Source organism: Platalea leucorodia (genome assembly GCF_965183815.1).
Source record: "Platalea leucorodia genome assembly, chromosome: W".
Classification (NCBI taxonomy): domain Eukaryota; kingdom Metazoa; phylum Chordata; class Aves; order Pelecaniformes; family Threskiornithidae; genus Platalea; species Platalea leucorodia.
The window spans coordinates 46,651,281-46,674,872 of NC_138859.1; the positions used below are offsets into that span (position 1 = coordinate 46,651,281).

A 23,592-nucleotide genomic window follows, 5' to 3' on the forward strand; every position below is an offset into this window, starting at 1 on the left:
CAACAGTTCATTAGCAAAGGCAGAAGAAAATAACAAGATTTTTATTTCATAAGAGGAAGTCCTTCCAGCTCCCCTTTGTAGTTACCTCTGGTTTAGACTGTGTACACTATTGCCTCTCTTTGAAGCACAGAGGAAACAGTGCACATATAAAGCTAGAATTAGAAGGCTCCTTAACTCCAGCTAAAATTCTCTGTTGATTTCTCTGTTGATCAAAAGTTATACAGTGCTGTTACATGAAAAATCCTGTCTTCATTTTAACAAGGAACTAAATGTTTAATTTTATTCTTCTAGAAAAAGAAAGAAGAATCAATTGGCTGAAGGAAGTACATAATTAGTACAGTGTATTCAGAAATGATAAACCAATTCGCAATGCACTGTCTATCTTTAGCTGCACCACAGGAAGACATATGCCGAGTGTGATTAAACACAAGTTAACATATGGGGACAGCATTCCAAATCTTCATGCCCATCTTTGTCTTGGAGTAAAGTTACATAGCAGGTGACTTGCAAAGACCGTGTGTTCAAACAGCACTGGCAAGTTTTTCTGCCAAAAGAGCTTTCAGTACTCTGTGTGTGTCTGTATGATGCGATGCAATGCTATTTCACTGTTTACTGTACGTGAAGTGCTAGTGCATCAAGCTAACAAGAAGTTACACAGTCAAGTTCAAATCAATATTTTGTCACAGCGGGTACTCCACACACTCACCCTGCACAAACCATTCCATCCTACATGAGGGTATTTCACCCACAAAACTCCCATGAATTAAAGTGAATTTTATCTTTGATGGTACAGCAAAGGTGAGTGCAAAAAGGGAAAGACAGCTAGCAAAAACACAATATTGATTCAACAGCTTCAAGGGATTCCCATAGTTTCCCATGGGATAACTGCCAAAATGTCTCAGTCTGGTTATATTTTTCCATCCTTTGTTCTATTTGGAAATCAGAAGGAACAAAGATTTGAGCACACACTCAAGCAGATGTGTGTACTTACCTTCACAATTCTGAAAACTTGAGAGATGTTCCAGTACTACAAGGAAACAAAGAAACAGATTTTGTAGCTAAAAAAAAAAAAGATGGAAACCGCCATTGTCATTATTATTAATAAAAATTATAAATTGGGATTTACCTTCCGAAGTCAGATTAAACTCAGCAGTCACCTTTCCATACATATTATTCAAGCAGCAATAATACATTCCCTGGTCTTTGTTACTGGCTTTAGCTATGGCCAAAGAGACGGGAGAGTCATCCTGGGCACTGGAACAGAATATGTTAATTTTCCACATTAATACTTTTAAAAGATCTTTCCTGATTATTCCATGTATCTCTCCTCCTGTCCCTGGAATTTCTGTCCCTCACTGCAAAGATTGATTCAAATAGGATGCAAGTAGACAAAATATTTTATTTCACCCTACTTAGAAGCATTCAGCCTATTATGTGTGTCACAATAGATGATCCTACTACATTCTGAGAGAAAAGTACCTCAATCAAATCTAAAAATAATTAAATCACACCCAAAGGCATTCTAATATTCCTATCAATATCATGGCCAAATATATAAAGTACGAACATATAAAAGCCCAAAATGTTGTATGCTGTTCCACAATATTGACTCCTCACTCAGCTTTCTCTGTTCCTTTGCTTTTTTCAAGCTAGATATTTACTCTCTGATGTCTGTGTATGCAATTTCACAAATGGATCAAAGGCAGATGTTATTAACAGGGATGCAATGACATGCGAATGCAGTTACAGGACTTGCAGACCCAAGCTGGCTCTGGCAGCGATAAAACCCCACTGAAACAGTGCTATGCCTGAGCGAAAAGCCCTCTTAGACCATGGAAGTTTTCAGATGTACCACAGCGGATGTCCATGGAAGTATTTATCAGCAAACCAGACAATCTCTGGAGGGATTATGGAGACCTGGCTACTGTGCTTTAAGGCTTCTGTGAAGCGAATTAGTGAAGGTGTGCACAGTCTTGTTGGCAGCATGAAGTTTCATGATATTTTGGCACACTGGAGAATGTATTTATCCAACAATAGTTTTTACATTAAATTACTTAGCACATATTAATATTACTAGCAATGTGCATTTTTCAATACACGTTTCCATGTGTTTACAGGTAACAAAAATTTAAAGATTTGTTACCTAATTTCCTGTAAAGGCTCCCCCTAGTGAAAGTAAAAGCTAAGATGTACCAAAGAGTCTAGGTTATATATTTCTGTATATGGGCAGGGACATCTTTCACTAGGTCAGGTTGCTCAAAGCCCCATCCAGCCTGGCCTTGAACACTTCCAGGGATGGGGCATCCGCAACTTCGCTGGGCAACCTGTGCCAGTGCCTCACCACCCTCATCATAAATTTCTTCCGTATGTCCATTCTAAACCTGCCCTCTTTCAGTTTAAAACTGTTGTCCCTTGTCCTGTCACTACAGACCCTGGTAAAAAGTCTCTCTCCGTCTTTCTTATAAGCCCCCTTTAAATACTGAAAGGCTGCAAGGAGGTCTCCCCAGAGCCGTCTCTTCTCCAGGCTGAACAACCCCAGCTCTCTCAGCCTTTCTTCACTGGAGAGGTGTTCCAGCCCTCGGATCATTCTCGTGGCCTCCTCTGGACCCGCTCCAACAGGTCCATGTCTTTCCTGTACTGGGGATCCCAGAGCTGGATGCAGTGCTCCAGGTGGGATCTCATGAGAGCAGAGTAGAGGAGAAGAATCGCTTCCCTTGACCTGCTGGCCACAATTCTTCTGATGCAGCCCAGGATATGATTGGCTTTCCAATTTTTTGTCCGCCAGCATCTCAAGTCCTTCTCTGCAGGGCTGCTCTCAATCCATTCATCCCCCAGTCTGTATTGCTACTGTGGAATAATCACGTCAAGCTCTACATTGCATGTTAGTTGTTTCAGCAATTCACTTCCAACACACAAGGACAGACAGCCTCCCACATATTAACCAAGTGTGTTTATGTCGTTTGGCTGGGTGCTGAGATTCAAACTTCATTTGATCTTTTACAGTACTTGGAAGTTGGATGAGACTAGTTATGAACAGGCTGAGAGGAATTACTGGTGATGGAATGCAAACTGCGCCAATATTAATGCACTGTGTGAAGATGTGCTTCTTAATCACCCTGTTTAAACTCATTTTTTGCACCTATCATACTAATCCTCTTAACAGGTACAAGAGGGAATCACTGGCATATTTCCCCAAAAGCTATTCAGAAACTACCAGTCCTTCAGAAACGTTCACTCACCTTCTCTGCAGTCGAGCTAGTAACTTGGAATCTTTAGTCCACGTAATGGTGGAGTCACCATGAATGTCACCAAATTGACAGCATAGCTTAATATTTCCAGAGCAGTCAGGGAACAACTCTGCTTGGATTTTCTTCAGCAGCTTAGGAGCTTGAAACAGAAGAGCCACAGTTTAGGATTAGAAGATAATTGGCATTTTAAAGGAATCCCAGAATGATTTGCAGATGTTAAGAATATGAATCTGACAACACTGGTAAATAATTATGATTTCTTCTGATGCAGAAACCAAGGCTTTAAAATACAAAAGTTTTAAAAGACTGATTCGGTGCCCCACACAGTCAATGGAAATGTTTTCAATGCAAAGACATTTTGCATTTATGGAACAGGACCCAAGGGAAGTTCTAGCCTGAAAAGGCATCGACATAAAATAATTTCTTAATCAAAACACATTCTCTCTCACTAAACGACCAGCTGGTCCGTAAAAAAAGACACCACAAAGGTACAGCATACCATATGGTTACACAATGAGAATTCATATTAACTGAACACTTGTAACTAGTAGATTTTTTTAACCAATCACAGCCTTTGAGAGAAAAGACTTTAAGTCCCAGGAGATGCTCAGTCTCCAAGGTGTTCTTGGAACATACCTAACACGCACTGCCAGGATGCAACTCTGTGCAAGATGCAGTGACGGCACCATTTCCTTTAAAACACCGCTGGAGAGCGGAACCCACACTTAGCGATTAGCTATTTGCATTTGGTAATGACAATGGCCTTTGCTTCCCTATTCAGTTTCAAAGGATTAATTTCCTGCCTCTAAAGAAAGTCCCTACCTTTCCAGCCACAGGGCATGGCTCTTTTGCTAAACATTGACCATCGTGCAGAACAAATCCAAGAATCGCTCAGGTTACAGAAAGAGAGCACTCTGCCCAGTCTGGGGAAGGTCCCGATAGCCTGGTTCTCTGTTAAGACTTGCTTTCTGGCTCACAGAACGCTCCAGCGTCTTCTGCATGTGGGCATGGCGTGAGTGGGAGGATGGAGGGTACTTGGAAAGAAAGGGAATCAATATATACTTAGGGAAAGGTTTTGGGATCATGACACATCCCTGCACTCAAGTGAGACATCCCTGCTCATGTAAGGGATGTAAAATGCAAGACGTTATGCTTCCTACTGTGTTAATTCTGAGCTGCTGCACTCTAAGAGCTGGCATGACACATCTCCCTCGGGGATCCCATTCCAGCAGTCTAACTCTCCCCATCTAATGCCGAAGGAATGCTGGATCCAATTCGAAGGGCCAGGCACCTGGAATTCACTGCTATGTTTAACTTGTAGTCACTTAAGTCCTTAGGCCTAAGAATCTTGCTGAATCAGGGCTAAAATGACGCAGACAGTATGTGACAGAACTGTAAATAGAACTTACAGCTCCAGATTCCCTGCCCTAGCCACAAAGTCATCCCTACTGCAGCTGAAAAAAATACAAAAGAGAACACTGAGTATATACCAGACTAACCATACCAACCTTCCCATAATGCTGGGCAAAGGTCCACACAATTCCCTAAAGTACAAAGACACATTCATTTCAGTCTAGACTAAAGCAGATCAGAAGCAGGTTAAGAAAATTCAGTCTTATCTGATGCAAGCCTGAATGTTTAAAACATTTTTCAAGCATAGCCTCAGGTACATGGAAAAAGATCAGGCATTTCTCAGTAATTGCAGTTTGCTTGCTCTGCTTTGAAGGAATGTGTCTCTCCACCCACACATTTTGTTCTCTGGCAAAGGACACATCTTCAAACAGAGAATAGTTTGGGGTTTTTTTAAATGTCATTGGAAAAGTAGAACTCTCACCAGAGTAGCTTACCTCTAGTCACTGTTCAGTCTTGCTCTGATCTATTAAACTATTTTATGATGTGAACATGAAATGTGATGTCAAAAGGTAACAATAACTCCTTGGTCCTTGCAAAGTATCCATAGAAATCACAAATACCCCATCTGTCTAGCTGTTACACTGTTGTTACTCCTGTCTGTATTTTGTTTTACCTGTTAGCAACCTCCCAGAGACTCTGACAAGCAACCCCAATCTCATTCCAATTATATGTTTTCTAAGTCAGTTTAATATTGCTAATGTCATCAGTGTCATTTATGACCAACAGTGGTGAAAAGGAATGCAGAACCAGCCATCAGTCATCAGACAGGACTGCAAAAAATTATGTTTATCAGTGGCACCCTACTAATAACAATAATACTTTGCTAGTAATAAAACCATTTGGTAACCAAGAGACGGTAATCGCATTTGAGAGCCACAGTGTAGGAGCATAACTGGGAACACAACCCTGCGGGAACACAACAGGCAAGTACTGGGCTTGCAGTTGCTATATTGTGTGTGGTTATGTGGCACCGTTACACTATACATCCCTGAAAAGTTACTCGAAGAGACAAATGAAGAAGTAACTATTTCAAACAGGTTAAAAAGTTCATAAATTTAATATATTTGCTAGCTAGGAAAAGGATGTTAGGGAGGGTTCAGCTCTGTGGCACGGGGACAGCACTAGTTACTAAGTTCATAGAACTGGAAATTAACATCAGTGAGGGCAGGACACCTTTAGCTGCTACGATTTAGACTAAAGGAGGCTTGCAGTGTGTTTAACGAATTTGAATTTCATACTGTAGCCAGAACGATGGGAAAGGACAGAAATGAAAATCAGTTTTCTCTTACCTTTGCTATCCTTTCTCAAAATTAGTTTCCTTTGCTCTTTTCTATCTTCTTTATGAATCATGCCTGCCTCACTCTTCACAGACTTTTTAACGCAGCTAGGATCCTTGCTGACATTTCCCCTCTCCTCCAGTCGGGGTTTTTTTGACAGTGTTGCTGGTGGTAATTTCTTCTTAGCTCCAGTAGCTAAGTGCCCACTCTTTGCTGTGTCTTGTTTACATTTGAGGGGCTCAGGCTCAGCAACAGTTGGTGATGTTTGGTAGGATTTTGACCCTTCTTGATTTCTTAGCCTTTCCGCATTGACTGGGAATGGATCATATGTGGGCAACGGTAAGGAGAATGGCTGAGTTCTGCTGTAGGGTGGTTGCTCTTGAAAATACTGGTTGTTCCCTGAATCGACTGGTGGCAAATTAACTAAACCACTTACTACACTCTCTGATGTCATGACTTCTTCATCTTTTTCATACTTGGTAGACTTAATTGAATTATCAACCTCAGTTAGCTTGCTGGAAGAGATCAAGTCAGGACAGGACTGCTTAGTGCTAATTTTCATGATCTGTCTCTGAGCCTTCGAACCAATTAAAGTGCGCAAAAGAGACTTCGTTTCAGCTTCATCTGGGTTATCTTCAATAGCTCTTTGAATATATTGCTTATTTTCACACAAGACTGCTTCCTCCTTGTTTTCGTCAGGTACCCTATGGAACTGATCCTGCAATGCTTTGCAGAAGGTTTCCAGCGTACTCCGATTTTCATCTCCTTTGACTGCAGTTTGTGTGGATTCAGTTTTTACTTGACTTCCTGTTCCAGGACGCCCCATTGCTGATATACTGGTAAGAAGGCCCTCGGACTGGCTTACAGGTGTGAGGAATGGCAATGTTTCTTTTACAGGCAGTTGCTGGATATCTAACTGATCATTGGTATCTCTATAATCCTCATTTGCTATGCTGTGGTATTCATTTTGAGCCTTTCTAGGCAGTGGGGTGCTCACTGATGTTACAATTCCAGATGTGTATGTGTGATTTTTTGAAGAATCTGTTTTTAACTCTTCATCAGCCTTGAAGGTGCTGTCAACAGAAAGTACATGTTGTTCTGATGTATTATGAGGGGAAACTGCAGCCTGACTCTCTGAAACATGACTAACTCCCGAGTCACAGGAAGTTTCAGCCCTTTGTTCATCACCTATGCAAATCTCTCTCTGTCCTTCTGTTTTACATGGTTCATATCTGGGCACTTCTACATAAAAATCTCTTAAAAATGGATTCTCAGAAGAGGGAGTGAATGCCACTTCTTGTTTTTCTATTTCTGTCAGTTGGTCTATATTTTGGGGTACATTCTTACGTGTTATGGTTTCAGGAGTCTTAATTAAATTAGGCAATTGCATTAGGTAACCGTATTTCTGTGTGTTAGAAACAACTTGACAGTCATTGTTTTCTGAAAGATGATAACTGTCAGAATTAGTGTCATTTTGTGCATTCAAGTCTGAGTGATTTCCTTTTTCTTGTAAATTCTCTTCATAACTTTTGTGTATGGTGTTAACAGAACGGTGTTCTTCATGTGTAAACTGACTGGTATTTTCACTGGGGAAAATGTCTTTCTCCTCAGGGAAATAAGCCAGTTCTTTCCTTGCTGGATAACAGTCTCTCAAGTGACACCCTTTACCAGTTACAGACTTGTTTATCAAGGTTATGTTCTGCTCAGTATGAAGTAATTGTCCAGTTCTCCCACGCGACTTATCTGACATGCAAGCTGGCTTTTCTTTGTCATATGCTAAATCACTACTCTGAGCATTTTTCAGCCTTTGAGGAGAATCAGCAGCACATGTTTGGGAAGCATTATTAATGGTAAGCTTTCCTTCCCAAGCAACGGTCATTTGAATGCATCCATTACTGCCAGTTAACGTTTGAATCGGCTTCTGCTGCAAGCACTCCTCTGTATTTAAGAGGATACTATTTGCTGAACCACAAACGGATGGTGTTTGCGTTTTATTTCCAGTGCTAGAATCTAGACATAAACCATCTGTTTCTACCACTTGTGCAAGACAAATGTTTCCTATGGATGCACTGTTACATGCTTCTTCTGGTTTAAGTAGGATATTAGAAACATTGCAGTCGTCTTTCTCTGTTCTTTGTCTGCTAGCTAGCTGTGTAATAGGTTCCTGCTCTTCTATCAAATTTCTTGGCAAAGGATGATCAGAACAGGTCTCCTGTACGAAGTTCAGTTCTGTGACTTTGATATCTGTCGGCCTAATTTCTAAACTTGTGATCCCCTGGTTTTCAAATGGGATTTGATAGTCTGAGTCATCTTCATGAAGAAGTTTCCACAGTTTGTCATGCACTGCAGACATATCAGCATCTCCTTTGCACTCAGGTTCTCCAGGTTCCAAGACTGACTTGGGATGAGCTTCAAACAGAGATTCATCACATGATAGACTGCAGAGAATATCTGTCTCGCTGCTATCGTGTGAGTCAAAACTATCCCTTGGCTCATCACATAGCTTTGCAGAAGAGAGAACAGCACATAAAGATTCTTGCTTATCAGGAACAGAGTCTGTATCCTGGAAAGGAAGAGATGAAACATCAATCTTTGATTTGTTGCCCTTACTAATAATATTAATTCCTTGTTCACAAAAGACTTGTTGGTGACAACTTTCTCTTTTATCACAAGGAGCATGGTGTTGAGAATAGGTCTGTAAATTTTCATTTTTTGCTTGTAATGTCTTTTCAGTACAGAGCATTTCTGAAGCTGGGTGGATGATTCCTGCACTCTCACAAGTCATGAAGATGCCTTCCTTTTCTATTTCAGGCTCCGTACATAGTCTCTCACAATTCTGGGTAAAGATTTTAAGATTAGCACCTTGATTCTACAAAGAAGAAAGAAAGACAAATGTAATTAAAAATTAAAATTGCTGCTTGACACAGGCCTGAACTAGAGTCCTGGCTTGAAATGTACCTAATTTTTTTTTTTAATATTTGTCACTAGTCAAGTTTCTGACTTGTAGCTATCAACCTAGTGGACAGAAATCAAACTCCTGGGTCTTAACAGCCTTGAACCCTGGTAAGTTTCAGATCTGGATCCAAATGCTGAGAAATAATAAAATTTAATCAAGATGAAGATCAATGACTGATACAGTCCAGCTAGTTAAAACCAGATAAAATAAAATAAAAAACCAAACCAAAACAAAACAAAACAGTCATGTCTATGCCTTTTGCTAACAGCCAGAGTATCCCACCATACTTATGTAATTAGTACATAATCCAAACTGGTGAGTTTCTGGAACTACCCAGACTAGTTTTTTGGAGTTTGCCTTCCCCTTGGCTTCCACTGTGGGCATTGTTATCTTAAGTTTCACAAAGATGCTTTCTTAATACGTGTCAGTCTTGAAAAATTTCAGAGAATGCACCCCACATGTCTGTTGTGCTAGGTACTTCAGAACAGGACTCCTACCAAGAAATGAACATCTCTGGGTCAGTTTTAAGCTGTCTTTGAAATTTGTCTTTCGTTACCTCTGACCCCTTGAGGTGACAAGTTCCGCTTCAAAAGGGAGTGCCAGAAATCATTCCAGACCTTGCCTCTCTCCAAGTGGTAACGGATTGCTAAATATAAGGCATATTCAGCCCTCCTCTAGCAATGATACATGCATTGCAACCTTAGGGGCACTGCTGGGAAAATTGGGGCAGGAAATAAAAATCCATATTCCTCCTGCATCTACTTTATTCTTCTATATCAAAATATTCCAAATTGTCACTTTATGTAGAAACAATCCATTCCTCATTTAAACTAAGCCAAACTAACTTAATTTATGCAAGGAGTGCAGACATTATTAAAGAGAACACTGGCTGATGTTTGGGCTTGCATGGGATGCAGAAAGTGCTGCCATCTGCCTGGCACACAAAGTCTGTTAAACTGTTCACCATTCCCCTCAGAACTGAGCTTTCATTCTTAAATTCTTGTTCTGGAGTCCCTGCCAAGCTTTTGCTCTCCAGGATCTTCTCTAGCCCTCTTCAGCTATAAATCAATTCCATGGAGGTGGTGAGCATGTTTCACCCACAGCAAACCATAGATAGAGAAGGCTACAATTTTTTACTAGACAAAAATGCATTGTTTCCTAAATGAATTGTGCTGTACGCTTTTGGTTACCATTCATTTGACAGAACAATCTGTAAAAGTAGAGAGCAATTTAGCAGTCAACCTTTGAAAAAAAATATTTACTTTCAAATAGCCATTAATAAGCTACAACAACACGGACCTCATGAATTAGTTTGTACATTTGACCGTGTATCTTTCAAGTGGTTGTCTGAAGCTTTGCACCTACTCCCAGCAGAAATTAAGAAATGCTAAAAAACATCAGACTGAGTTTAAAAACCACCAATATTTGTAGACATTTTACATTTTTTAGCTTTTATCCAGCCACAAACTCAACTTCATAACTGTTTCGGGTTGGTTTTTTTCCTTGTGAGTCCCAGTTCCCTCCATAGTTACTTGTTAACTTGTAATGATGTGCTGGGTGGCTGAAATGAACAACTGTGATACATAATGGGTGAGCCCTCTGGGTTACAGCACAGCTGTAAATGTGTAATAAGTGCTGGCAGACACACAGTTCAAAGAAGTGATTCTGAAAAGAAGTAAGCGGTGTTACTTAGTGAAGGATATGTAATGAAGGATTTCCCATGAGTTGCTGTGTGCTCAGATAGAGGCAGGGGCTGCTCAGACACTAGGTTCTTAATTTCCATAAGTTCATGGTAAAAGGATTACCGGCTGTAGTAAATATTGCTTTCCTTTGCTGCAAAAGCCACCCACTTCAGCTGCAATTCCTTTCATCTTTTCTGTTTCTCCATTCAGCTTGAGTAGGATGTGGAGCTGACTACATGCTGTGGACAACGGGGAAGGAAGAGATATAGAAAATTTTTGTCAATGACTTTAACTGCTGTTCCCACCCCAAGCACCATGCAGTTGCCACCACGCTGCCTTCAAAACTCCTTGGCCAGTGCATACTTACCTAGGAGCCCTGAGCCCAGGAACCTCAGCTCCACAACTGCAGTCCCCTCTGATTCCCAATGCCTTGGTCTCCTGCTCAAGCCTGCTCTGCAGGAGAAGATGCCAGTCTCTAGGTCTTTGAGCTTAGGCGCACACCTTCTCTCAAGTCAAGGGGGATGTGGGCCTGGACATGCCTCTAAAGTCAGTTCCAGTTCTCGTCTCAGTCAGTTCTGAGCGTTCAGTCTGAGCCTAGTGCTCCTTCTGCCACTTCCACTTCCCCCACAAACCTCTGGAAAGCAGAGTTTATTTTTCTGTTTCTGCCACAGCAGCCTCAATTACAGCTTTTACTAAAACCTGTGGAATTCTTGCTAAGTATGTTAGACATATGATCAGTCAGTCCCTACCTGATGTTGGTATGAAACTGAAAATAAACAGCTCTCTCATGACCTCTAGAAAGTGGGCTGATTATTTCAAGAACCCTTTTATTTATCTAATCTGTCTGTCTGTCCATGTTGGCATCTGTCTGTCTCAAGCATTTATAGACATGCAGCACTGTAGAGTCCAGACACGTTTTGATGGATGGAAAATAAATAGAATGACAAAAGAGGGCTTGTAATGGAGTGCCTTGCCTTGCATTTGACAAAAGTAGGTCTGAAAGCAGAATGCAACTTGCAGCCTCATAGTGGCACACGCATTAATTTTTTAATTGTTATTTAACAGGGATATGTGCTCCTAGGTTATGCGGTAATCAGCTCCATGTGATTTTTATTTGAAAGTACTTATAACCAAATCCTTTAAACATGTTTTAGGAAACCTTGCTGGCTTTAACTTTGGTATTTTCTTAGATTAGATTTATTTCAGCTAACACAGTCCTAGAACTGTTCATCTTGATTTGGTTTTTTGTTCCCTGTTCTCGCAGAAGATTTCTAGGGTTTAATGCCATACATTTTCACAATTGCTTCAATTACTGGACAGTCTGCTCGACTCCAGGGGTGACAAAAGAATGGTAACAAACGAGAGAATTTAATTATGTGAATGCAGTAGAACAAGCAATTTTAATTTGCACGTGTGTAACAAACTGCCTGGTGCGTGACAACAGAAAGATGAAATCACAGTTCTGTATTTAAACTCACACATGAAATATACAGTCCGTGCACCTTCATTATAAAGCCATGGTTACATGAATAAAGGAGATAAATCAGTTACATAATAGCTATGTAAAAGGAAAATGGAAACAGCCACTTCAAAAACAGAGCTTTCTTTTTAATCTATTGTAAAATCACGATGTAAGGGGGACCTTTCCTTCGTTTTTGTTCTCTGCTAGCAAGACCCACTGTGTTCCAAAGCCTGACAGGAACAATTAAATGAAAAGCAAAGAAGGGCCATAGGGGGTGAGTGAGCACTTTGTCACCTCTGAGTTAGGGAAGGAAATAGGGGAGAACATGGGAAAAAGAAGAAGAAATTTAAAAGGATTCTACTTCTTCATGCCAATCTGCTATGAGGAACATTTTCATCTGACAGTCTCTGTGGAGATCTAGAAGACATGGATGACCAAACTGATGACCTACAGACCTGCAAAGAGTCTTACAGATGAAGTGAGCTTCTCCCAGAATGTTTCAAGTCACCTCTTGAAACACCTCTTCAATGTTTCAAGTCACCTCTTCAAGTCACCAGAAACCGAGGAACAGCACCCAATCTGCAGCCTCAAATGTTACAGTAAAACTGATCTGTCCCTTCAGCCCAAGCTGGGCTGGTTCATTTTCAGATCTGGAGATCTTCTACTCAATCCACTACATCATCCAACTTAGTGGTCAACACATTAAATTTTTTACTGTTTCTTTGAATGCTTTTACTGCCACACTATGTTTGTAGAGTGCTGAGTTACTATGCAAGCTATGCATAAGTTTAAATCAGGACTAGATCAAAAACATAATTTTCTGCAAACAAAGCTCTGGCTCTGAAAGCCATTGACTCTCTTGTGGCAATAAAGAGAGATCCATTTCTGTTGTCTAGTTGCCTTGCACCCTACCTCTTGTTTTGGTATTTGCACTCCGTACCCCATATTCACTCTTGGTTTTATGAGTTGCAGTGGATCCCATTTTGGTAGGAATGACAGCTTCCCTGAAGTTAAAAGAGATCCTTTCTGGATCTGACTGGCTTGGCAAGCTGTGTGCTGTTCAGTGATTGGCTTTAAATAACACTGAATTAACAAGCAACAGCAAATACTTGGGGGGCATTCTAAGAAACGTTGTACAGATTGGCAGTGCCGCAACGTACATAACTGCATCGACAGGATGCAATCCTGCAGGTACTCTGGTTCCAGACTTCTGCCTGGGTTGAAACTGACCCCAAGGCAAAGACAGCAGTTACTTGTCACATAAAAGTAAACCTCAGTCTGGTGTAGCCCGTAGCGTGGTTGTTTTTCCTTTTAGCTTATGACTTTTAAGATAAAATAATTCAGCCCGTGGAAGGTGATGAATTGATACTCTGAGATCCACATTTACAAAACAGGAAAAACAGCACAGGAAGCCTGACTGGGAAGGATTATCGTGGGTGTTCAGAGGGAAGGTTAGGTAATTACCTCCATCAGTTATTGTTCGGGCCATCTAATGAAACCATCTGCAGAGAGGCCAAACGATATCGAATATTAAGGAGACAGGGGCAGTTGAAGAACTTGAACAAAATACAATTAGTAGCATATCTGGGAGGGTTTCATTAAATACTTGATTCTTAAGGAGAGCCTTCAATGCATGAGGCATGGCAATAGAGCACCTGGGCAAGCTGCATTATTTAATTTCATTACTGATCTGGAAGAAGAAAGAGAGAGAACAGCAAGTGCTAGCTTCTGGAACAGCATAAAGGAACCTGAAGACTACACAGACACAGGGGGGCGGGGAGTGCCCCCCGTTCCTGGGACCTGGTGTGCCCTGGAGCCACACTCCAGTCCCATTTCAAGACAAGGCCTGGGCTCTTGCTGGTCCCTTTTTCACCCTGGTTTCCATTCAGAGAAGGAAGCCAGAGGAGCCACTGCATCTCAACAGGTGATCCACACATCCTCATATACAGACAAACCCAAAAAATTATGAATCTGAGCAGGAAATAAAAGAAAATTAGATTCAGAAGAAAGCAACGTAACGCCCTTGGGAATACAATACGTACATGCCAAGGGGAAAGATATCAGGGGTAAACTACACTGCTGACCAAGACGTACAGATAACAGAGGGGAAAAAATTTAAATATGGCAGGTAATAATAAGGTCAGTGGAGGTTGTGGTATCATACAGGAGCAGAGCTACAATTTCCTCTCTTGATGTCTCACATGTCACAACAAATAATGTTCAGAGACTTATTAAAAGAATAAATGATATAATTCCAGACAAAATATTTTGATAGAGTGAAGGCTGAACAGAAACACCAGTACAAGTGCTTTGATGTGGAATTGAGGCAAAATTTAAAAAATGTACTTCTGCTGCGCACAAACTCTAGGTTGTTAGCTAGAGTCAACAATGATATTGGCACTATCTTTACTTATCGGTATTTCTTGATAACAAAACTGGCAGGCATATCATAATTACCTCCTAAACAAATACATAAAGCTGGGATCTTCAGAATATAACAAAACATTAAAGAAAGACAAATATATTAGGTTGTGATAAAGCAAAGAACAGAAAGGCAGCTAAATCACCTTACTGCTCTGTGATAAAAAGGTATGAGTAAAGGTGGAGTTAAAATGACCCTTTTCCATGTGATTTTTTTAAAGGCACCTCAGAGCATCACAAGAATCTTTGCAGTATAATCTGAGTTAGCTGCTGTTCTCTGCTCCCTTTGCCATACCTGAAAAATGGACCATCTTCACCCAATGTGACAAAGTTTGTTTCTGGACTGAGTGACAAATTGTCACATTGACGTGCAAATAAGCTCAGTAGGCATCAGTTAAGGCTATTCTGGTTCTCATTCCCCTACAAAATGTAGGGATAACATATATCAGTCTCTCACCCAATCAGCTGAACCATTTCTGTTAATGAAAGCAAGAAGTTCATCTCTGAAATGAGAGGATTCATTTTACCTCATGATTTCTCACTGTTTTTTAAGAGGAAATAGTTTAGCAAGGTAATTCTCCACTGTAAATAAAGTCTCCATGTTACATTTATATCCCTCTGTTTGTACAAATGGACTGTAACAAACCACCCCTAGAATACAGACAGTAAGTCTATCACTGCCTCTGGATCAGAGCTCCCTCAAACCCACTGTGTTTGGAACTGCTTTTGGTTTACACTGTTCTCCAGCAGTAGCTTAGTGGCTCTTTCTATGTCCCTGTTTCATGCAATGCCACTCAAATTCCTCTTTCCTAAAAGAAAACTTCCTAGAAAAAAAATCCTGGAAAAAAATTCCTTTTTCCTAAAAAAATAAAGCTCTGCTTTAAATGGCACACCTGCCTCGCATTAGCTAAAATAACTCAATACCTGTAGTTATTTCAACTGCTTTAGACAGGTGAAACAAAAGACATGAGCTATATTTTATCCTGCAGATGCTTATTGGCAGGCACATCCTGCTAGCATCCTGCTGTTCCTGCTGAAGAGGCAGGAAAAGAGGACGGTAAATAAGAACTATAGTATTTCAAAGGGCAGAAAGCGAGTTCTCTGCCTTTGACAACAACATAGAGCAATAGGCTGACCATGCACAGCTGTCATGGGTCCATGCTCTGAAGCGGTGAGGCTTTTCCAACAGATGGGGTTTTTTGTGTGTCTCCCAGGAAAGACCGGAGCCAACTGTAACAGAGGTGACAAAATGGGATGTTATCCGCCAGCCCTAGGGTGGATCCTATTGAATGAGCAGGGTTGGTATCACAGCCTGCATGAGCTCCAGTCACTCAGACTAGGACTCCTGCGTTTGCTCCTGCCCCTTAGCGCACTGCTCAGCTCGGACCGTTCCCTGGGAATGTTCAGCTCTCATCTCAGCCAGACTCAGAGCAAAAGCCTGAGACAAGACCACCTTTTCAAGCAAATGTATCAACCACTCTAGCCTATTAGAAAGGATGAGGTGTAGCCTCTGAAACTCTCCTTTTGGATCTGTGGCACATAGTATGAATATTCAGAAACAAAGCACGCTAACCACTGGATGGAGAGTTATTCTGCACCCAAAGCCTACTGGAGTATTTTATACAGAGTGCAAAACTTTCCAATGAAGTGAAAAACTTTGAGAAATGAGAGACCTAATTTCTGCTAAGGTTCAACGTTGGAGGAGATTTGGATCCCAGCTTCTTCTGTCATAGGAAACAGATTTAGGCAAACTGCTTTTTTCAAAATTCCAGCAAAAGTACTGTAAGTGGTGGCAAGCTGCACCAAGAGGGAGCAAGAATACATGTCTCATAAAAAAATTATAACTGACTAGGTTTTGAGCTCCGATAACCAAAAAGCCTTCATTTTTTCCAGCAACTATTCACTCCAATGAGACAAGAGGCAGAGACATTTGAATGAAAAATGAAACAACTATAAGCTGATTGAAAATGATGTGTTGGGCACGCACAGTAATTCTTACTCATTACTGTTTAGGAACAGAAGTCCTCACCCATTTTGTATTCAAAGCCAGCCATTAAACCAGTTCCCATCCAACAGCTTTTTATTGGCCTACCTGAAACCATTTGCTGGGTTTCAGTCTAACTCCTCATGGGCTGAGCTAACCCGTCATAACTGTTCTGACACCCTTTCAAACAGTTTCCTTTTGCTCTTCCTTTGTTGTGTAACCCAACTCTTTCCTCCCCTCTTACCTTTCCACCCTTTTCCCGCATCTTTCTGCGTGTTGCTCCCAGCACACGCCCTCTCCTTCATGAGTGCTGGAGTGCAGTGCACATGACTAGCCCCTGCATTTCTGCAGAGCAGGGAGCTCTCAACTTAAAGAGTGCCCCAGCAATGAAACACTGAATCACAGCTCTCCATTACACATGGCAGCTTCTAGGACATCACACACAACAGCAGATAGCTACCCTATTGAACAGGGCCAGTAGCCCAAGAGATGAACAGCTTCATTGGCCTATGCAGTCCTGGCAATTTAGGCTACCCTGGAATCTAACAAAGCAGAGGTATGACGTGGTAGACAAAATACGTCTTGTGCACAACCAGATTATCCAATTACTTGGAAGCTCTTGTCAGTTCTGCTTCTCTCCTTTTTGTACAATAAAATTTTAAATTATCTAGAAGTGACATAAATTTATGTCAGGAAGATCAAACCAAGTATTTCTCAAATTTTATGAGAACAGGCTTGTTCTGACATGAGCAAAAACCAAATAATGGCAGGATGAACAGTACATCTAATCAGCAGAAAAAAAAAATGCTCTAGAAATACACAAACACTACATGCCATTCTTCCTGGGGTATCAGCGTAAACGTTAATTATTTTGCTTATGCCCTGGAATCCCTCTGAACCTGCCAGTTCCAGCAGGACTCCACCAACATCGCTGGCATTCGGCAGGCCATAGATATGGTCTCTGTAATTCAGGAGTGACACCAGTACCTTGTGCTGAGGGTGCTGGCAGAACGCTAAACAGAGACCCGCTCTTGAATGACACACTCTAAACTTGAAGCCTCCTGGCTCTCTGTACAGTATGTAATATCATACAGCTGGCTCAGTTGGCTTTTAGGACCCATTATTAATTAAGCTGCTTTGAAGCATTAGATAAATAAAGAATTTCACCTGGGGCTAGACCATGAGGTGATGAGAGGAGTCAGGAGCCTCCCACCTTGACCATCTAATGGAAGGAGAAGTCACTCAGAACAGCAGTCGCTGCACAAGACAGACTGCAAACGTTGGTCCAGTTAGAGGCAACTTGGCACTACGGGGAAGTGTAAATCCTTGGGTAATTAGTGCTGTGGTGCTCTGGCTGCTATGTACCTCCCAGCAGACCTGATTCACCACGTGGAGAGGGAAAATACAACGCTCTTCAAAAGCGGTCAGCTGTGGTTTTGCTATGAGTCCCTCACCTTGCTCCTGGCAGAGCGGTCTCAAATGCTGGGCTCCAGCTAATACCATAGGGCACTTTTACATAAACCTATGTGCAGCAATAGGAGGTCAATTCTTTCTTGCCTTTCTTAGGTTACACAAGCAGATTGCTGAGGAGCTTCTGGCTTACTATATAGGAGTTGTGAGAAGCTGTCCACATTTTCCTTGTGCTATAAAGAGTAGTTTCCACATGGGATGCTTTCATTTGGCTCATTTTCAAGACCACATCATTTTGAACCTACACCTAAATTTCATCTTCATTCATGTATGTTTAAAACCAGGGGTTTCATTTGTGCTAATCTCTAGCCCTTTTGTGTACACCAATACTTCTTTCCTATTTAATTTTTATCTAATGTAAAGTTTTGGTCACAGACACACAAACAGAAGAAATACATACTGACTGCAGGTAGTAAGAGTCTAACTAGCCAATCTGAAATTCGGCCGTGGCACTTACAGTAATGTAACAGCTGCTCTTCGCTAAGCGGGTTCTGGGATTTAAATTATTGTACTGCACTTGGAAAAAAATGAAACAATGCCTCTTGCAAACCATGGTGATACATACTGTCAAAAAATTCTCAGTAGGTTAATTTCAATAGGGGAGTATTCCTCATCATAAGAACATTATGTGCTGTTAAAATGTGACTGGAATTTTATGTACTATAAAACCAGAGAAACCTATGGATGTTTTTCAGGCAGAAGAATTCAGTGATTTTTGACTGCTTAAGACACTCCAGTAGTGAGATTAAAGTCACTCTACTACATAGAACTGGGAGACATTTTTGCTTAAATAATATAGATGAAGAAAAGCATGTGGAACTGGAAAAAGCTTGTGTTTATTTGTCATAAATGTTTTTTTCTGTGCAATTAGCTATGCACCTTCAAATCAGTAAAGTCGGTGATAATAAGGTTATTCATGATTTAATACTCATTTACGTATCTTCAGTCTTTACTATGTGAAATAAAAAGTATGATCCAATTCTCCCACTTATGAAAACTGGTGCAGGATCATATCAGTCTGTACAACTACACTGATTTCCCTAGTTGATTTCCTACCAACAGCATAAAACGTGCAAGTACACAGAGAGTACCACTTTGGGTTTTTTATTTTTAACATTGTTTTTTCACATTTCAACTGGAATATCTGGCTCTCCCATTCTTTCATTTTCAAAAAACAAAGCTCCATTCACCTCCGTAACACGAACTCTCTGGATTAAATTCCCCTTTTTTATAAATTCAGAGCAAACCCCTGTTGATTTTAGATTTCCAGCACCATAAGTGGATGACAATTTTGTTCTTTGAGTATAAACCGAAAAGAAAGTAAATCAAAACATTCTCTGCTCACAATAGGTATTTGAGAAACTTTCTGGGTTGAAAGGAACAGTACTTTGGTAAGACCTGTGCAATAGCCTACATATCGGATTTCCCTATCCAGCTGTCCAGAGTCCCATTAGTGCCTCTTACTATTATCAGTCTCACTCTATAATTAGAACAGCTTATGGTTTATTTGGGCCTTTTTCAAAACCAGATTTCCTTCCCAGCCGTAGCTGTCATTCAGAAGTACATGAATAGTATCTTTCAAATTAATTTAAATTTTACATTATTTTGTGACAAACAGGAATAAAATGCATTCAAATCAGTAGAGCAGCTCTTTCTATTAAATGATAAACACTTTACTTACCCTGGGTGAGATGTTTTCATTTGGCATCTGATTTTGTTCAGACAGGCCCCAGGTCCTTTTCCTTTCCCAATGACAGTCTTTATCTGCCTCTTCGGTATGACACAAACCAGCCTGCATTTGCAAGCTTTCTGTCTCCTCGGGGATTTGTGTTGAAATGACACCTTCCTGACTGGGAAACGGAGCACTGGATTCCCTAACCTCTGCTGCAGTCTGGAAAGATTGTCCTATATTACTTACATATCTGCAAAGCTCTTTAGGGTTTAACAACTTTAAAAGGTTTCTTCTTAGACTTTCTGTTAAAGTACAGACAGCCTGCCTTGCGTTTTCCTCCGGCAAATTTCCTCCCCCCTCCTCTAGCAGCAATGGGCTTTCACCCAGCAAGTCCTTGTCCGTGATGTTTTCTGTCATTGTCTCTGAAGCCTGATTTGTCAAAGCACCTACGCCACTAGTAGAGGAGTCCACCTCGGCACGTACATTATCCTTGTTCTTCGATTTGTCAGCTGAGAAATCTGCTGCTGAGTGGCCGCTTCCATTATTTTCTTCAGTTCTGGGATGGTCATTTTCAATGTCTGCAGATGCAACAGGCACTTTATACTTTTCTTTGTCTTTCAAACTGGTACTTTTATCTCGGTGGTGTCCAACAGTGAGAGTCATCTCTGTCTGCAAAGTTGACTGGCTGTACATAGAGGGGTCTCTCCTTACATTTACTCCTTTGAATTTTGAGTGATGACCACAGAAGCCAATGGTGGTATCCATAGGCGTACTGTTATCTGACACTTGGAACAGACGAGGCATTTCACTGAGGAAGTAAGCACACCCATCACAATCCTTACTCAGTTTTAAATCACCTTCATCATCACTTTCTAATAAAAATTGTAATTTCTTTTTCCAGATTTCATTTTCATGCACTGTCAGCACATCTGAACATTCGAAATACTCTAGGTCATCATCAGAAATGTCATCACTTAGGCTTGGAATTTTCTCTGCACAAATATCCAGAATAGTGGCAGAATTTTCAGAATCATCTTTTACAAAATAATTGTGATTTACTATGGGAGTATCTGCCTGCTCGCTGAACAGGGCGTTCATGTTTAGAGGTCTACTGAGCCCAGTCTTTTTACATGCCTGGACATCTGCCAGAGACTGACCAGATACAGAGTCTTCCGTGTTAAGGCAACAGTTGTCTGTGCGATAAGTGATTACATTTGAAGGGCGGGAATGCACCTGTCTGCTGCAGTATTTCTCTGCTTTTCCAGCAGCGACACTGACCATGCTGTTAAAATGAATTAGGTCGTCACCATTCTCTGAAAAATCCCTTAGGCAGGAAATATTTTCCTGGGTTTTAAATACATTTTTTACATCCATGTTGTCTTCCATGTTAGGCAAGTGTCTGTGGGATTTCTCAAACGGGGACAATACTTCTGCTTTTCTGAGCTTCTCAAGCAGTAAACCACTGATTTTTGAAGAGTTAGAATCCGGTGAAATTAACATGGGGTCACCCTCATAGGGGTAACTCTTGTGTTGTGCCAAACGTTTCTCGTTCTGCTCATTTTACCCTGAAGTCTCCCACATTGTCATTTAGCTCAACAACAAATTCTGGAGAGGTTTTGGGTTTTGTATCTGATTTCAGGCCAACACAAGTTGAACAGCAGGTCATTCTAGCTGTCAAACTGTTTCCAGGTACTGTTCAATGAAGTGCAGATCTTGCTCTGTGCACCTGCAAAAAAAAAGAAACCTGAAGTTTAAAATTACTTCTAAAATGGGTCTACATATTTTCTAAAAGGTGGTCAATTGACACACAGTTGCAAGCATTTTCAAAAAAGAGAAATCGTCATTTTAAAATCAAGATCAAACATTAAAGCAGTAACTATAACCAACCTATCAATGCGATGGCACTTAATGGAAACACATTGTAACTGTCTGGAGCGATTTGTACTAGGAAAAGAAATTCTTAACTATGCCTGCACATACACGTAGCAGCACAAAATAGGCTTTAGCACATGTCGCTTAGACATTTCTAAATGCAAATAGTAATCTGCAGACAATGTACATTTTCACACGTGCATGATTTCTACAGGTACCAAGTACCTGCTATTTTGGTAGTCACACTGGCACAACAGTAGGCTATTGCTTGAATTGGCATCATAGAGATATAAATTCCAAAATCTGTTTGCAGAAATACCTGGAACAATCAGTCTGTTTAGATTTTATAGGGCTATTTCTGTTTAACACAATTCTATTGTGTTTTGGCTTGATATTTGTAATTTCTGGGGTGAGAGAACAACGAAATGAGGCTGGTTAGCTTCAATTCCCTGTTCATATTGAGTCTTACTTTCAAACAGCTGTGCAGTAGCAAAACGGTGTGGCAATGCAGAATTTACAGAAAACCAAAGTGAAATACACCAAAAAGGCTTCCATTAGCTGAATCCAGAGAAATATGGAATCATCTCTCTCTTCTTGTAAAAAAACCTTGTTTCCTAAGCATTCTCAAATCTTAGGATTTTAGCTACTTGAGATGTTTTTATACACTACTAGAGGCACTCTGGGTCATTCTTCACCACGGAGTACCCACGCTAATCACAGCAGGACTCTTCCACAATCCAGGGATTCACTCATCAGGGAAAGCAGTGTAGCAGAACTGAGTTTCAAGTGGATTTGAACTCATGAAGGATGCCAGACTAAAAGCGCTGAAAAATGGTGACCCGTTTTTATTCACAGAACTGGTATGACATGAAGAACAGCAGGAAAAACTTTCTTACCACCCTGCTAATCTGATGAAGCAATTTAAAGGCACCTCTATTCATTCTCCTTTTCCTTCTCTCTGCTTCTCCCGTTGTGACCTTTTTAGCTAACGTCTCTCTCCCGGCTGCAAGATCACCAGCCACTAGCACCCTAGCACAGCAACCTTTCCCAACGCCCTTTCAAGCACTGTATAACCCTCTCTCTGCTCTCTGCAGGGCCACAGGCAGAGCAGTCATTGGACCTGTCACCACCCAGCTTCGTGTCACAGTCCACTGCAGACACTGATCAAAGTCATCTAGTAAGAAAGTATGTGGGAGCCAGATTAGCACTTAATGGCTAAATAGCAAGGGGCTTGCATGGCTTGCTTGGAATCTGCCTCTTGTGTAAAGAGCACAAAGCAGCTAGCTGTATTTTCATTTCCTTGGGGCAAACCCTGCTACAGACACCATTTGCACAGAAAAAGCAGGAAGAGAAGGTGGTTAACAGGACGGACACTGGAAGGGACAATGTTAGGTTGTGCGATAAACAGTTTGACCCCACGCACACAAAGGAGTGCAGAGGAACAACACCTGATGGGGGAACCAGCCCAGCACCCTCTCCCAGCATACAAAATATATAGGTGTGTTGTATACATGCGCATACGTGCGTACAAAGGACCCATGCTCGGCCTCACTGGCTGGACTTGCGGGCATGGAGCTGCAGCAGCCTTGCCATAAGGCCGCTGGCTTCGGCACCTCCTAACAGGCAACCAGGGTCAGCACCGGGCCTCTGGAGTGCATGAAGGGAGGAGAGGAGAGGGGAGAGGGTTCAGTATTTGTGATACAAGAAGGCGGAGCGGGAGGAGGCAGTGAAAAGCCAGCAGAGAGGCAACATTTTGTCAATTTAGTCTTGGAATAAATTGGCAAAGGTCCAGCACACAAGGAAGTGGAGGCCAACAGGAAAGGATGAAGAGCCAGCCTGATGTGCCCCAGAGGTATATCGTTAGCTCAGAGGTGTAGCCAGGAAGTTGCCAGAAGACACAGAAGATGACAAAACAGCTTTAAAGTAGTGCAAGCCAGCCTGGTCACAGTGGCTAGAGATGCTACGCAGCACAAACTATGAGGGGGAAACATGCATTGCTGTATACAGCGTTGCTGACGTACAGAAGGTTTCAGGTTATCCACACAGGAGGTACAGGGCAGGAAGCTGGTGCGCAGGCTTCCTCGCACTACCACCTTTGAGCCTGAGAAGCAGTCTGGTTCAAAATCTCCCTTCAT

At 41.3% G+C, this 23,592-nt stretch overlaps 1 protein-coding gene across 1 annotated transcript in view; it reads right to left on the reverse strand.

The window, feature by feature from the left end:
• LOC309601485 (alpha-protein kinase 2-like) overlaps window positions 1-21,085 on the reverse strand; it is a gene marked incomplete at both ends in the record, with an annotated part of 34,752 nt that extends 13,667 nt beyond the window's left edge. Inside the window, 5 exons of the mRNA XM_082334511.1 lie at window positions 992-1,027; window positions 1,127-1,254; window positions 3,240-3,387; window positions 5,951-8,807; window positions 19,595-21,085. Of these exons, the coding sequence (XP_082190637.1) occupies window positions 992-1,027; window positions 1,127-1,254; window positions 3,240-3,387; window positions 5,951-8,807; window positions 19,595-21,085 (4,660 nt within the window). The remainder of the gene's footprint in view (window positions 1-991; window positions 1,028-1,126; window positions 1,255-3,239; window positions 3,388-5,950; window positions 8,808-19,594) is intronic.
• Between the last annotated feature and the right edge of the window lie 2,507 nt (window positions 21,086-23,592).